This window comes from Aquarana catesbeiana, linkage group LG02 (assembly GCF_042186555.1).
Source record: "Aquarana catesbeiana isolate 2022-GZ linkage group LG02, ASM4218655v1, whole genome shotgun sequence".
In the NCBI taxonomy this organism is placed as follows: Eukaryota; Metazoa; Chordata; class Amphibia; order Anura; family Ranidae; genus Aquarana; species Aquarana catesbeiana.
In genome coordinates, this window is record NC_133325.1 from 719,884,423 (window position 1) to 719,901,949 (window position 17,527).

Consider the following 17,527-nt stretch of genomic DNA (forward strand, 5'->3'; position numbering starts at 1 on the left):
AGGCGTATACTTAAAGAGTGATGGAATTGATACAAGATAAGCAGTATTTCTTCTCTGGATAAATGGATGTATATTACATTGTAAATGTTTGTAATGACTTTATACCTTGTTCAATAAAAAAGATTGAAAGAAAAACTTACAAGAAAGTTTTAGCTTTAGATACAGATTAGTATTTATTTTAACACTACCATGTGTAAATCTAGCAATTTGTATTGTGGAATGCAAGAAAGAAAAATAATTCTGTTTCTAAACAGAAAGAACAATGATAATTATAACAGTACTTGCCTCAGCACAAGTTTGTCACAAAAAGAGAAATTGTGATTTTAAGGAAGAATCTGGGCAAGTACCAATGCCAGAACACAGGCATTTATTTTTTTTAAACTGTCAGAATACATTTTATTTTTCAGGCATGCTACTGAAGAAAAAAGAAGAAATGGCTGCATATCCAAAGGTTCCAAAAACGTGCCTTTATTGAAAATCACCAGGATATACCAGGACACCGGATATTTAGTCACGTAGATGCGTTTCACACTTAATCATGTGCTTAATCATTATCAATGCTACTGAAGTTACAGGGAACCTTGTGTATTCCTCGGCTACCTCAAACTGTGATCTAGTCTATTCTGTTACTTATTTTGTATTCCATGTGCGCAGTCAAAATCTAATTATTTTAAATCTGTGTTAAAACATATATCAATTGGGACCAACCTTTTAAATTTTCTTTTAATCAGATGTTAAGCCTTGGAGGCTGAACATAATTACGAAAAAGTTGCATTAATATTTCAAAATAAGTGGAATGTCAACATTTTGTGAATTGCCTCTAAATACATCCTGAAGGAAGAGCAATTACACACAGTTTGTAAAGCCGTGTAAGACGATGACAGGCAGGGTTTAATTTCCCAATTCTTACTATTATTTTGTAGAACTGTCCAAATAATTATGTAGCCTTAGTAAAACTTGACATTTGGAATTGGAAGGGATGAGATAACAACTCTTCAGTTCATTGGTAAATTTTATTTGAAACTTTTACCTGTTATTAATTCTGAAATAGGGCAACTGTTCGTAAAAGGCATCAGCATAGTTGAAACTGCTATTGTTATGTGGAGAAAAAGAGTGTTTCTGGTTTTCTCTTCTGTGCAAAAGGATTGCACGGAACAGTTAAGTAAAGACATGTTTGTTATTTATATATAAAAAAAGGTTTACAAACACTTTAATCTTTATAACAGAGGCACAAAAATCTAAGCTTCTTTTCCTTTTACTTTCTATGAAGGAAGAATCTTGGTGGCCTGCTAGTCTTCCAATGAAAGCACACAAGTGTGTGTAAGCTGCTAGAAATCAATTGGAGAATAAATCACTTCAAAATACAAATACATGCACCTAGAAAGTCAGAGATTGTCCATTGTAAGGCTCTTTTAGTGCCTGTTAAGCATTTGTAAATACTTTAATGTCTATAATCTGGGCACAGGTGCATTTTAAAGAGTAACTCCACTTTTGTAAAGAAAAACACTTCCCTCTGTTTGATCAATGTACATTGCAAGAAGTTTAACAAACATTGTTGCAGATTCCTACCCTTTGTTGCTCTGAAGGAAAAAATTGTAGTGCATAAATCTCTTTAGATATGATTAATGTTTTAGAGATATCTCACCAAAAATTAAATGGTTGCTGGAGAGGATGCCTAAAATCTGATTTGTATCTTAGTGCAGACTTTTTGGGAAAATCAGTGAGCCAATCAAACAAGTAGGACATGACATTTCTGAAGGGTGTTCCGCACACCAACTGTGGAATGTTGCCAGGTTGCCATATTGCATTGAATTGTAGAGAAACTTACAGCACTGGAGATTGAAAAGGATGCTATATTATTTTATTTATATTTCATTTTTATTTGCTGTTTTTTCCTCCACAAAGGTGCAGTTACCCTTTAGGCAAATTTTTGAATGTTTGAATCTATTGCTACAGCAACTTTCCTCAAGTTCCTTCAGTAACACAAAGCCACTGCCTGGCAATTAGCAACAGCATTATCAACATGCTAACAAAGATTTAGGATTTACATACATATAAAGGATGACATCAACCAAAATGTTGTTTAAGTTTGACACGTGGACAAGGCAGCTGTGAATAGGTGTTGTAAAGGGGTTCGTTTTTTTTTTTTTGTTTTTTTTTTACTTCTATTATCCAGTCAAGTCAAGAAAAAATGTTTTTTTATTTTTCTTGTCACTGATTGGGTATCCTTTGCAAAGTGATATTGTGCCACATTTACCAAGCTCTGGGGAGAGTTCCCTAGAAAAGCGAACATCCTATTTGCCTTTAGTAAACCAACCCCTATGAGATTTTTGTGATTGGTCATACCTATTGCAATAAGTAAACAATGCAACAGAAGCACTGCAGCATTTTTAACTACTACGCAATACCATATGGTGCAAAGAATTATTAGAGTCTCTGGGGCATATTTGTAAAGCAGTAAAATGTGACATTTAACAAATATCCACTGTATGTGTATATTCTTGGTGCATGTGTTTTAAAACACAGGGAATGATTAACCACTGATGAGTGTTGGGTGAATTTCACACTCCCTGCTGTACCGTATTTACTAAACAAAATTAACATTCTCTATTCCTTTAGTAAATTAACTGCACAGTGTTCTTATTGAAGAAGGGGGTTGGACTGAGCACACAATACAAATAAAACACTTACAGTGGCTTTCCTTTAGATTCACACGTCAAAAGCAGTCGCTGTCCTTCTTGTGGAAGAGAAATTGAGGGTATGATCTTGACGCTAGGTGTATCTGGAAATGAGAAAAAAATACACAGCTTTAGGATTTAGAGTCTGACTTTACATGCTTTGAGAAAAAAAAAAGAAATATTCAAGAGGACATTTTCGTTAAGTGCCTAAGTGGATGTGTGTATGGAATCTGATATTTAGAATGTCTGGAGCTTGCAGGTCCCTGATAAAGGTTCTTTCCAGCAGGTGGAGTATTATGTGCAGAAAATATTAAAGGTGAAATCTATTTAAAACTTTTAATTGATTTTTGGATGGGACACAGTGGTTGATATAGAAAAATAAGTCTTCTCTGGCACATCTGTAACAAGGTACACTTGCAGTTCAAAATAGAATCCCTGAATAAAGGTGACTACTCCCCTAAAATATCATGATTGCTGTGCTTTTCCATGTATCAACTATAAATCAATACAGGATATCCTAAATTAAGGTGTGAGAGTGCCTTGCTGACTGCCCTTATTACAAGGTAGACATGTGCGATTAGTTTCGTACAAATCGAAAATTCGTACAGATTTCTGTAAATTCGTACATTTGGGAGGATCCGAAATACGAATTGCTATGCTTCCGAATTTTGTACGAAATACGAAGTTTCGTTTACGAATTTCGTATCCAAATTCCGTTACAACGGAAACGTGACTGATGTTTTGTTGATCAGAGGTTTTCTTCTGCTGCTGAGTGAGGGTTGGGAAAATTACCTTTTTTAATATGGGAGTGGGAGACTGGTACTGGTAGTCGATGGGAGATTCAGAATCAGACAAAATAAGAATGTTCGTTAATTACGATTATTCGTTGAAGTTAAAAACCCCAGGAAGTCAGCACAGCACAGGGATGATGGGAGCCCCTCATAATGATAAATTCATTATAATGAAACTGCGTAATTGTTACGAAAAGTTAACAAACCTAAAAGTTAAAAACCCAGGAAGTCAGCACGGCACAGGGATGGTGGGAGCCCCTCATAATGATAAATTCATCATATCGAAAATTCATATTTCGTATGAATTCATATTGAATTTCGGACACAAATTATGAAATACGAATTAACGGCTAATACGAAATGGAACAAAATGGAACAAAACAAATTTATTGAGGGCGCACATGTCTATTACAAGGTTGGTAAATGTGTCCTTGATAATAGTTGTTATAGACTTTGCTATCATTATCAAGTGACTGTATTTCTTCTGGCCTTTTAAAACACTTTTGAGTTTGCCCAAGACAACACAATTATTTTTTTAGGGATCAATTGTTTCCAAGATTTAACAAGAAGCCTGCACGATCCTTTGCTAATAAAACAGATCAACCTTCAATGAATTCCAGAACTGGGTCATTGTCAAACAACAACCATGCAGATTAGTGATGAAACATTGTCAACATTACAAAAAAGGTTCAGATGTTTGTGATTATGGTGTATATAAAACCAAAAATGTTTTAGTTTTGGATACACTAGGGAAGGTTTTTTTGCTGCCGTCAGTGTCTCATTGGAGAAATTCTCCTTCTCTTCCTTCCCCCAGACACATCAGTAATTGGGAAAAATCTCTATATGAGAAAGGAAATCCTCTCTTAAACAGTTATCAAGTGTCTCCAATGAAAAGCTTGCCTTCAACTCCTCTTCCAGTGACAAATCCAATTTTTCGTTTTCCCATCATTTTCAGTTCCAGTGACAATGGTTACTTGGACAAAAGAGAGGATTAATCTGCCCAGAGTGAACACAGGGAGTAACCATTAGGGTTGCTGATCTTTCCCTACTCTATCCTCTATTTTTGATAGACTTATGGAGGATTACAAGCAGTGTCAGTTTTTTTTGTTCCACTTGTAAGATTTATCTGGACGTCCTGTCCCATAGTCAAAACAGGAAGTGAGCGGAAATCCCTTCAAATTAAGGGAATCCCTTGTGCCCCCCAGGTGACCATAACTAGTGTCCCCATTGTAAGATTATCCCTCTATTACTTTTCTTGGGGCTAACCAAAATTTGGGATTTTCCTTTACTTTCACTTTTAATGATATTGGTAAACAGGACATATAGAGAGGATGAATATCCTAACCAGGGGCAGCGGTAGCAATAACAACAAGTGTTCTTATACCTCTCCACTCTTTTCAAAACTTAAACAAAGTTTTGACTTTAGTTATACTTTAATCACTGCCAACTACAGATATTATTTTTATTATCATTATTCAGGATTTATATAGCGTCAACAGTCTATGCAGCACTTTACAATTTTAAAGGAGACAGTACAGTTACAATACAATTCAATACAAGAGGGTTAGGAGGGCCCTCATCGTTAGAGCTTACAATCTAATAGGAAGGGTCAAGTGGTGTAAAAGGTAACAGGGATGAGCTTATCCAAGAATTAAAAGTGCAGTAGTTAGGTGGAGATGGGATAGGATTGCCTAAAGAGATGAGTTTTCAAGGATTGCCTAAAGGTGGAAAGAGTAAGAGCTAGCCGGACAAAAGGTAGGAATTTCCAGAGGGTGGGAGATGCTCTGAAGACATCTTGGAGGCAAGCATGGGAAGAGGAGACAAGGAGCAAGAGAGCAGGAGGTCTTGGGAAGAGTGGAGATGAATGTTTCGGTGATATATTGAGACAAGTTTGGGGCAGAGTTGTCGATGACTTTATATGTTGTTGTTAGTATTCTGAATTTTATTTGTTGGGTGATTGAGAGCCTGCGGAGGGATTGGCAGAGAGGGGTGGCAGACACTGAGTGGTTGGTAAGGTACCATGACCTGGCTACATAAAACCCTTGACTATCAGTTAACAATATAAATAATTTGTAAAGAAACATACAGCTGGCAGGAGAGCAAAAGCTGTGGCACTCTGCAATCCATTTGAATGGATTTCCTCCTGCAGCTACAACCTTCTTCAGAATCTCATTCATAAATGACACATAACAAGCAACACATAACAACACAACACTGTGCTGGGCTATGCCTTTTATAGTCAGGACTATTTTAGTATTTCAGCAATAGGAGAATTTCTACTGGAATGCTTTCTTTTCATTTTAATCTACACATTTAAATTATTAACTAGAGAGATAGGGAATGTGGAAGTCTGTCTTTCACGGTTTTGTTGCTAGTCAGAATTTTGAGACAGAATAGTACTTCAGTGCTTAGAAAACACTGCTTTGTCTTCTGACTCCCATCCACTGAGAGCGATCAAAATCTAGTAACCAATGTTACCGGTTTTTAGTATTTCATTGTGAAAGCAGCTGTCATTGACAACTTATCCATGGCAACAGAAGTGCACTGAAACACAGTGCCAAAAGCTGAACATGTCATTAAAGTCTAAGTTCCCCTTTTCAGCCAAAGAAATAAAACACAAAAACTTTGATGCATCACATGACAATGTTTAGGACCTACTTTCACTTGTATTTGATTCATATTTCATGTGGCTAGAAAGAAAAATAGTTGCACCGATTATTCTCTGCTGATGTTTATGAGAATAGTACTGTGGCAGACTACTTATTTCCAGTAATTACATTCCGGTTTTGATTTGAACGAACCAGATTTCTAAAAGTAAGTGTAGCCAGAAGCACAGCAAAGTTGAGTATTAAATAAACCCTAAAAAGGTGAAAGAAAGAATTAAAATTGAATGCAATAGAGATATTAACCACTTGACCTCCAGAAAATATACCCCCCTTCATGACCAGGCCATTTTTTGCAATACGGCACCGCGTTACAGTTATACAGTTGATACAGTTGTGCGACACTGTACCAAAATAAAATGTATGTAATTTTTTCCCACAAATAGAGCTTTCTTTTATTGGTACTATTTTTTGCGCTAAAAACAAAAAAAGACTTTCTACTATAAAACATATCCACAAAAAAAAGTTAAATATATATTTCCTTCATAAATGTAGGCCAATATGTATTCTGCTACATATTTTTGGTAAAAAAAAATACCAATAAGTGTACATTGATTGGTTTATGCAAATGTTACAGTGCCTACAAACCATGGAATATATGTATGGCATTTTTATTCATCTATACTAGTAATGGCAGTGATCAGCAACTTCTAGCAGGACTGCGATATTGCAGCGGACAATCGGACACTAACTGACACTTTGCAGGAACCAGTGACACTAATACAGTGATCGGTGCTAAAAGTATCCACTGCCACTTTATTAATGACACTGGCTGGGAAGGGGTTAAATGTCTAGGGTAATCAAAGGGTTAACTGTGTGACTAGCCAGTGTTTTTGTGTACTGTATGTGTTGTTTTCACTAAGGGAAGAGATGGATTATAGTCCCTGCTTTGCAGGAACACAAAATCCATCCCTTTTCCCCTGTCAGAACTGATATTTGTCTTGTTTACATATGCAGATCTCATTTCTGTCTGTATTAGCGACGATCAGTGGGTGCCAGAGAACATTGAGTGCCTGGCACCTGCAGATGGGCTTCTTGCTGCACGCACGCCCTGCAGGCAGAAGTGCAGATTCACATATATATATATCTATATATATATATATATATATAGATATATATATATATATAGATATAGATATATGTGATTCTGCCCAGGAGAGCCACCCTATAGAAGTAAAACTGCTATGGGGAGGAGGGCCAGTTATTAATCAGGCATCATTTAAAAAAAAATTCTTACATATAATGTTTTTTGAAGCATACGTTTGTTAAGCAATTGTTAGGTATGTTTTAAATACAAATGCCAAAACTCACATCTATTTTGATATAAGCCTCCTACAATACCTTTCATAGCATGGCAGAGGGAGAGACAAGAATTGTATGCTAATCAGGTATTACTGCATTGCACTTGGATGATCTTAGTGTTGTGCCGCTCCTTAATTGTTCAATCACAGGCTTGGTTGTGTTCTAAACCAAGCTTTGTTGTTTAGCTGCACTGTATTGTGCAAATACTTTTAAGGAAATTCAGGACTTGCCTGGGTCAGCTCCATCCTTCTGACTTCTCCTTAGGACAATACCTAACTAAAAAATAAAATAAAGCTATTTACTAACCCTAGTGCTCTTTTTTACTTCATTCTCTCTGAAACCATTTTGAAGAAGCACCCTTGCCTGTTCAGGTTCTCCTGTGTAAAAAGTCCCCTGTGTTCGTAGTAATCTATATGGTGGGTGCCCCAGGTGCTGGGCTACATTGGTGATCAGAGCAGGTGGGGTATCACGTCATCCATGTGTTCAGAAAGTCCCCCTTCAGGGTCTGATGTGGCTCCCAGTTCACCTCTGATTGGCACTGAGGTGCGGCATTCCTCTACTAGACAATGGGGATGCTTGATTCCAGCCTCTTGAATGTTTCCACACCCTCAGCATTTGACCACATAGCTGGAGCTCCTCTGACTGGACAGAGAGAGGGTGCAGCCAGTAGAATGGTGTGCAGAGCATCTTGTTGCTAGGCAACTGGATGCTGTAACACTCTGATTGGCTGCTGCATGACAAGGATGGGACTTTAACCATGCTATTACCCACACCATACTTCCTCTTTCTCTTCCAATCGGGTGTGCTGTCTGAGAGTACCTTTTGCATCAGAAATGTTTAATCTTTTGACCTACACTTCAGTTTGTTGGCTGAGGCTCCTGCAGAGAAAGATGTACTGAAGAAACACAAAAGGCAATTGGAAGTGGATTCAGAGGTAAAAAAGTAAGCTTATATAGCTGGAGCCTTAACATTTAACGGGAGACGAGAGAGGGTCCGAAGAGTGGAACTGGAGCTTACCCATAGTAGGCTGAAATGAGGAGAACCCATTTCTATACATATATACAGTCATGGCCGAAATTTTTCCAAAAAATCAAGTATTTCTCACAGAAAAGTATTGCAGTAACACATGTTTTGCTATACACATGTTTATTCCCTTTGTGTGTATTGGAATAAAACAAAACAAGGGAGGAAAAAAAGCAAATTGGACATAATGTCACACAAAACTCCAAAAATGGGCTGGTGAAAATTCTTGGCACCTTTGGATTAATATTTGGTTGCACACCCTTTGGAAAAAATAACTGAAATCAGTTGCTTCCTATAACCATCAATAAGCTTCTTACACCTTTCACCCGGAATTTTGGACCACTCTTCCTTTGCAAACCGTTCCAGGTCTCTCTTATTGGAAGGGCACCTTTTCCCAACAGCAATTTTAAGATCTCTCCACAGGTGTTCAATGGAATTTAGATCTGGACTCCTTGCTGGCCACTTTAGAACTCTCCAGCGCTTTGTTGCCATCCATTTCTGGGTGCTTTTAAACGTATGTTTGGGGTCATTGTCCTGCTGGAAGACCCAAGATCTCGGACGCAAAACCCAGCTTTCTGACACTGGGCTCTACAGTGCGACCCAAAATCCTTTGGTAATCCTCAGATTTCATGATGCCTTGCACACATTCAAGGCACCCAGTGCCAGAGGCAGCAAAACAACCCCAAAACATAATAGAACCTCCACCATATTTCACTGTAGGTACTGTGTTCTTTTCTTTGTAGGCCTCATTCCGTTTTTGGTAAACAGTAGAATGATGTGCTTTACCAAAAAGCTCTATCTTGGTCTCATCTGTCCACAAGACATTTTCCCAGAAGGATTTTGGCTTACTCAAGTGCATTTTGGCAAACTGTAGTCTTGCTTTTTTATGTCTCTGTGTCAGCAGTGGGGTCCTCCTGGTCTCCTGCCATAGCGTTTCATTTCATTTAAATGTTGACGGATAGTTTGTGCTGACACTGATGCTTTATGAGCCTGCAGGACAGTTTGAATTTCTTTGGAACTTGTTTGGGGCTGCTTATTCACCATCCAGACTATCCTGCATTGCAACCTTTCATAAATTTTTCTCTTCGGTCCACGCCCAGAGAGATTAGCTACAGTGCCATGGGTTGCAAACTTCTTGATAATGTTGCACACTGTGGACAAAGGCAAATCTAGATCTCTGGAGATGGACTTGTAAACTTGAGATTGTTGATATTTTTCCACAATTTTGGTTCTCAAGTCCTCAGACAGTTCTCTTCTCCTCTTTCTGTTGTCCATGCTTAGTGTGGCACACACAGACACACAATGCAAAGACTAAGTGAACTTCTCTCCTTTTTATCTGCTTTCAGGTGTGATTTTTATATTGCCACACCTGTCCCAGGTGAGTTTAAAGGAGCATCACATGCTTGAAACAATCTTATTTATCCACAATTTTGAAAGGGTGCCAAGAATTTTGACCACCCCATTTTTGGAATTTTGTGTGACATTATGTCCAATTTGCTTTTTTTCCTCCCTTTTTTTGTTTTGTTCCAATACACACAAAGGGAATAACCATGTGTATAGCAAAACATGTGTAACTGCAATACTTTTCTGTGAGAAATACTTGATTTTCTGGAAAAATTTCTGGCATGCCAACAATTTTGGCCATGACTATATATATATATATATATATATACATAAACATATATATATATATATATATATATATATATATGTGTGTGTGTGTGTGTGGCTTGTTCCTCACTGAAATGCTCACTAACACTAAAAAAAAGTTGGCTTCTCATACTGTGCCCCTATTTTAAGTATATAGAACAGTATAAGAATGTATTAAACTTTCTATGTTGTAAACCCAGGTGCATATATATATATATATTTTTTGCTGCCCTTAAAAATAAAGTTAGGTGTATTATTGTGTTACTTATTCCATAAAACAGTACATTAATATTAAATATACAACTATATTTAAGAATGATTGGTCTTCATTATTGAAGGCAATATGGTAATATACTGAGCTATTTTTTCCTTGCTTAAAGACAAAATCTTGTGAATGATAAAGAAAAATGTTTTAATAGAAAAAAAATTCCCTAATGTTAACAGACATAGACTTTGAATGACAGCATCCTCTGTGTTCAGCCACCTGTAGAATTAATTGTCTGGAACCATGCATGATACATCAACTGAAGGTACATTTGCCTAATTAGACATTGAGGAGTACATGTGGTGCACAAGCGTACAAGTTATCTAGGAAAAGCAGACTCGCATCTAAAAAAAATCTTTTCTTAAATGTTTAGGACTGTAAATGACAGAAACATTGTGGGATGTCAAGCTAAAAACTTACTTCAGCTAAATGATTTCTACTTTTTCTTATTGGCAATATAAATTACACATTCTTACTATAAAATGTAGACACAACTAATGGGTCTGTAATAAATTCCATAACTCTGCAGCTGTCTATAATTTAGACTTTAACCATTTTTTTCTTAAATGTAATTAAAGATCAAATCTTGGCAGCAAGTAACATCATTCACAAAGCTGATCATACTATCCAATAAACATAACCACTATTCTTTAGTCAGAAAGTCATCTTAACTTAAATGAAAACTTTATTTTCCAATGGTCCATTGGAAACCAGAGTTGGTTGACCACTTTTCCTGGCCGCTTTTCCTTGGTATGTTTAATGCCTGAGTGCTGAGTTATGAGTTTACCAGTCCTTCCCACTGGCTAACAATGTATTGGCAGTGTTTTTTCTTTCCATAATATTTTTTCATTACCTTGCAACGTGCCTCTGAAATTGCTAGCAAATTTGATTAGTCTGTTCCAGAGAACAGCACCTTCCTCCTTGATGTCATAGCTTTGTCCTCTTCTGGTAGGGTTTGATTACTCTCGGTGCTTATCCAACTCACTATTTCTTCATTGCCTTTTTATGTAGCAGCTTAGATAGAAGCAAAATTAAATACTACCACTTGAGTAACAGCACTGAGTGTGCTAGGGCTGCGGACATCACATCCAAGATGGTGGTGCTCAGCAGCACTTTCAAGGCTTTTGGATGTCTACACAAGGGAAGCTTTTACAGCTAAATATCATGCCGGGTGGGGGGCATTTTGTGCACTTCCCTTCAGTGGTGCAAAAATGTAGCATATTATTACTCCTTCCTATTGACTTGAAGGGGCGATCCAGCATGTCCGGGTACAAAATTACTATCTCCACACTATCATAGAAGACAAAAACTGCGGCCACCCCAACCTTTTGGGCTTATATAAGTAAATGCCTGTACAGAGCCCTGTGGGATGCTTTAAAATTAGGAAGAGAAATTTTAAAATAATAGGGGGATATTTCTTAAAACTCTTTTCTTATTTGTTAAAATAGATGTAAACCCTAACTGGATGACTTTTAGTTTGCTAAACCACTTCATTACAAACAACAGTTTTTGTTTTTTTTTCTCACTAAAATACTGTTTAAATTTTTCCATCTCACTACTGTTTATGTCCTCCAGCATTCTTCAGGAACTTCCTGTCTACATAAACTCTCTATGTCAGCTGCACATCTTTGGTCTGAACTGGCATTCTGACAGTGCACTGTGTGTTGGCAAGGCCAATTGTAGCCTCTGCCAGAAGCAAGGATGACACTGGAGGAGCATAATTGTCACCACATGACAGAACATTAATGGCAGGGCCACCAGGTATTTTAATAAACGATGAAGCTATCAAAAAGGTTCATAACACTTGTTGATATTACATTGACATGTTAAAACCTACTATGGAATTTGGTGATTGGGTTTAGATCTACTGTAAAGCCTAATTTAAGTCTAAGACCATATTTCAAGTCCAAGTAAGGAGTATGTTATGAATGTATGACTTATTTGGTTTGGAAATAGTTAAAACATCCTTTTTTTCTCTCTTTCCACTGCTCTGTGCTGGCATAGCTGAGTAAAAGCCCCACCCATAAGCACAAGTGTCATCATACAGACCTGAAGATAATTAGTACAATGTCTGTCTAACTGACTATCTGTTTGGCTTTAAAAACCACTTCCTATCCAGTGACGTACCCGTAAGTCGCTGGGCTTTTTCGGTGGTTGTACCAGGATAATGCCTGCAGCTCGTTTTTAGACCCTTACTAGCCACTCAATTGCTATTACAAGCAGCTGGAGAGGACATTCCCTATCCCGGTGCCTTCCAAGGCTCCCTCAGGCTCTTCCATCCCACCGGAAGACCAGAGGGACCATCCGGTGCTTCCGGGATCGGCTTTGATTGGCTGTTAGTAATAGTAAAACATAAGCAATGACATGACCTTTTCTCAGAAACCATTGGCACCAGTTTTAAAAATCTAAAGCATTCAGACACACCAGTCTTGGTGCCTTAAAAATGCTTTTAAGTGCAGACCCCAGATCTCTCCATAAAGAGTACCTGTCACATGCCTATTGCTGTCACAAGAATGTTTACATACCTTGTGACAGCAATAAAAGTGATAACAAAAAATTAAAGCAACAGTGTAAAAATAAAAAATAAAATAAAAAATAGTTAAATAAAAAAAATGAAAGTGCCCCCATCCTCCTGTGCACACGAGCAAATGCGAACGCGCATGTCAGTCCCACACATGTGAGGTATCACTGTGAACGTTAGATCGTGAGAAGTAATTCCAGTTCTAGACCTCCTTTGTAAATCTAACGTGGTAACCTGTAAAGTGTCACTTATGGATAGTAAAATGTATGTGTTTATCGCCGTTGCACCGCGCGTTCAATTTTGAAGTGTGACACGTTTTGTGTCATTTTACTCAGTGTAACCTCATCTTTTATATTTTACAAAACTGTGGGTTATGTATTGTGGGGGGTTTTTTTTGCATTAAAATTTAAAAAAGTGCATTTGTTCTAAAAATTGCATTTGAAAAACCGCTGCGCAAATACCGTGTGACATTAAAACATTAGAACTTCCGGTTACGGCGCCACATGAGGAGGAGGTGAGCAGCTCCAGCTCCCGCACAGCTCCTCACATAACCGGCATTTAAGCCAGCCACAGCACCGGGGGAAACCCCTACTGCCTCTGCTCCATCTCAGGCAGACATGGACCGCTTCGTGGAGCGATCCTACGCTCGGGCGCTGTCCTCGCCCCCCTCCACAGCTCCGCCGGCGGGAGACATAGCGGCTGACACAGCCAAGATGGCGGCCGCTCCGGACACAGCAGAGCGGCCTCAGCAGCAGCCACAACCTCCCCCTGCCCCCGCAATGGCAGAGGCTGACCCCGCATCCCCTGCCAACATTGCCCAGGCTGTAGTGCAACTACTGGGGCCATCACTAACAGCCACTGTGGACGCAGCGGTACACAGAGGGCTGGAACAGCTACACATAGAACTCCAGGCTCAGGCCCAGCGCATTACGCAGGTAGAGGAAAGGATTTCTATAACTGAAGATGACTGCACAGCCTCATCTGCAGCACTTGCACGTATCAATGCTTCATATAGAGACATATGGGACAAGCTGGACGATTTGGAAAATCGTTCAAGGAGGAACAACCTGCGCATCATTGGCTTACCAGAGTCGATCCCAGCCTCCCACCTCACAAACATATGTGCGAAAACCATCCCAGAGCAACTTGGCCTCCGCATACCATGCACTGTTGAACGAGCACACCGTATGGGTCAATATTCTGACACACGCGCTAAACCTCGGCATGTGATAGTAAAATACTTAAACTACGCCGACAAAAACGCCATAATGCAAAAATTTCGTTGCACGCGCTCACTGGTGGTAGATGGCGCGAAACTGCTGCTTTTCGCGGACTATTCCATAGAGGTAATGAAACAACGCAAGGCATTCTCCTCGGTATGTTCCAGTCTGCACCGCACCCAAACCCGATTCTCCCTAGCCTATCCAGCTGTCCTCCGCGTTCAAACACCTGAAGGGGAGCAACTCACCTTTCACACACCTGAAGAGGCGGAAACCTACCCAACCAACAGAAGCTCCGAAATGGAACACAGCGCCGCGACAGAGGGATCTCCATCGTCATCTTCACAGCATGCATATGGACCCCCCAAACACCCCCGAAGCCCGACCAAACCTCCATACAAACGCAGCCGCTCCACCAACCAGGAAGACCGCTCTGAGAATCGTTGAAGGAATCGTCGAAGGACTCCACATCACCACCTTTTCCACATCGCCATCTTCTAACGGGTAGTATCAACCCATCTCATACCCTTTCTTTCTCTTAAAATGTTTTATTATTACGAGGAGGATGCTATTGATGATGACCTTATAAACTGCCGTACATGCTCCTTGTGGAGCACTACCCCTCCCAACCTGTAGCTGAAAAGTACGCAGCTAAAAGTTATGCAGCTATACTGTTATGGTCATGGAACTCAATAACAGAGATAGTCCCCCAATACCTGGGAAACTTTCCTTTTCAGGGACACATGCAATGTTGTAATCTCTTTTATTTTCTATTTTCTGGTCTGTTTATGCCTAATTTTAGAGGGGGGCCCTCCCCTGTGTGTGGCATACCTCACCATCGATTGCTTCAAACCTGCACTACCTCCTCAGGGGATCCCCCCCCTAGACTACTCTCCCTTCCTATCCTATACCCCCTCCCCCCTATCCCTCTTTCCTCTCCCCTAAAATCCCTATCCCCACCCCCCGTTGCTACCACCCTGCCCCTAAGTGAGGAGCTTGCAGTCGATGGGAGCTATGCTAACTAGATAGGTGAGACCTCATGTGGAAAAAAGAGAAGTCCACAACTCACGTTATGTATTTCCTTATACGAAATACTGCCTTATTAATGTTTATAATTTGTTGTTGCTTAGAGAAGTTTAAGTTCATGTTTGCCAGCTTAGTTCATATGTCTTCAGGGGCTCTGAGGCGCTTTGATGGCTCTCAAAAGGTAGATAGCACATCTACAAAGGGGTCCTTATACAAACCCCTCAACCAAAACACTTTTAAATATCAACTATGTCACAGTCTGCACTTGGGAGTCACCTAAAGTTTGTCTCGTGGAATGTTAAGGGGCTCCGCTCCCCAAACAAACGTATGTCTATCCTCAGACACTTGCGTCGTCTCCGGGCAGATGTGGCTCTACTTCAGGAGACACATCTGGCTGCAGACGACCTACAGCGTCTTCGTAAACTGTGGGTGGGCTCTGTTTATGGCTCACCAGCAGTAGGCCGCAAAGCGGGTGTTGCAATCCTTCTACACAAGAATTTACAGCACACTGTCAGAGACGTCAAGATTGACTCGGAAGGAAGGAAACTGACTCTACATCTGACTATAGATGACAAACCTGTAGCACTTACCAACATCTATGCTCCCAATTCTCCTGACACCTCCTTCTTTCAAGACTTAGTGAAATGGGTGCTAACCACACCAGAGACGCTACACCTATTGGGTGGGGATTTTAATTCAGTCATGTCCTCCCTAGCTGATCGCACAGGTTCCCCTACACACAGATCACACACCTGTACCCCCTCATCATCTGCATCTACCCTATTGTCACAAGCCGTCGCCTCCATGCACTTTGTGGATGTCTGGCGCTTAATGCATCCAACGGATCGGGAATACACCTTTTTTTCGCCCCCGCACAATACGTTCTCACGTATAGACTATTTCTTTGCCTCCCCCGCCCTAAGCTCCGTAATAAACGCACCAGACATACAAGACGCAGTGATCTCAGACCATAGCCCAATCGTGGTTCATTTAACCCAAACAGCTCGCTCCTCTCCCTCTCCTACCTGGCGCTTCCCCTCCTATTTAGTTGGCAATGAGGACTTTCAACATACACTATATTGTGCCTGGGAGGAATACATCTTCACTAATGGAGCTCACATTACAGACCCTAACCTATTCTGGGAAGCAGGCAAGGCCTTTCTACGGGGTAAAATAATTTCATACACAACACAGTTTAAAAAAAGAGCCAAGCAACAATATACTGAGTCAAGCGAAACCCTACGCTTGGCACATGAACAGCTCACATTAAACCGCACCACAGAGAACATACAAAAATGGAGACAGGCCAAAAGCACCTTTGACCTCTGGGCAGAACAACATGAAGCGGCCAAAACGTCATATTCTCAGCTACATTTTCATAGATTCGGAAACAAGGCTGGTAGGCTCCTGGCCAAGATGTCCTCAGGCCTCAGACGTCCTACCCGTATTATGGCTCTTAGAGCTAAGACAAACTCTCTGGTCACCTCCCCAGCCGACATTAGCAACCTACTCGTGGAATATTACACTAATTTATACAAAGCCGACCCAACTGACTTCTTACCTACTACTGACTTACTGCTCAACAAAATACGTCTACCCAAACTCAGTCACACACAATTAGAGACGATTAATGCCCCCATTACTGTTGATGATATTCGATCTACGATCAAAGACATGGCCTCGGCCAAAGCCCCGGGACCCGACGGATACACCGCCGAATTCTATAAAATGACCAGGGAATTTATCCCGGACACCTTAAAACATGTATACACAGCTATGTGGGACGGAGGGCCCTATCTTCCCACGGGGACACAGGCCCACATTAAACTAATCTCTAAGAAAGGGAAAGATCCCCTATTACCGGGCTCGTACCGACCGATATCATTAATCAATGTCGATGTCAAAATCCTATCCAAAATAATTGCGACGCGACTGGCTCCCCTACTACCATTATTATTACACCCAGCCCAATCTGGCTTCGTCTCGGGCAGATCGGCCACCCTAAACATTCGCAAAGTGTTAATGGCTCTGGAATACGCCAAAACTCACCCCAACCAAGACATTGCCATCATGTCATTAGACGCCGAAAAGGCCTTTGACAACATCAGTTTCTCTTGGCTCTTCAGAGTGATGACACAATTCGGATTCTCAGGACCGATTATGCGATTTCTTTCGCAAATGTACGCATCCCCTACCGCACATCTTGTAACCCCTGACTTTATCTCAGACACGATCCCATTAACAAAAGGAACGAGACAGGGCTGCCCCCTGTCTCCACTCCTGTTCAATCTAGCAATCGAACCCTTGTCCAGAATACTAAATTCAGCTGATGGAATCAGTGGCATCACTCTGGAGAACCACACTCTTCGTTCGGCGCTATTTGCAGAC

General features: G+C 40.2%; 1 protein-coding gene across 2 annotated transcripts in view; it reads right to left on the reverse strand.

Moving 5' to 3' along the window:
• Positions 1–17,527, reverse strand: part of CADM2 (cell adhesion molecule 2) — a 729,321-nt gene that overhangs the window by 284,540 nt on the left and 427,254 nt on the right. For both annotated transcript variants that reach the window (XM_073617014.1, XM_073617013.1), the window contains exon 6: positions 2,692–2,782. In XM_073617014.1, the coding sequence (XP_073473115.1) occupies positions 2,692–2,782 (91 nt within the window). The remainder of the gene's footprint in view (positions 1–2,691; positions 2,783–17,527) is intronic.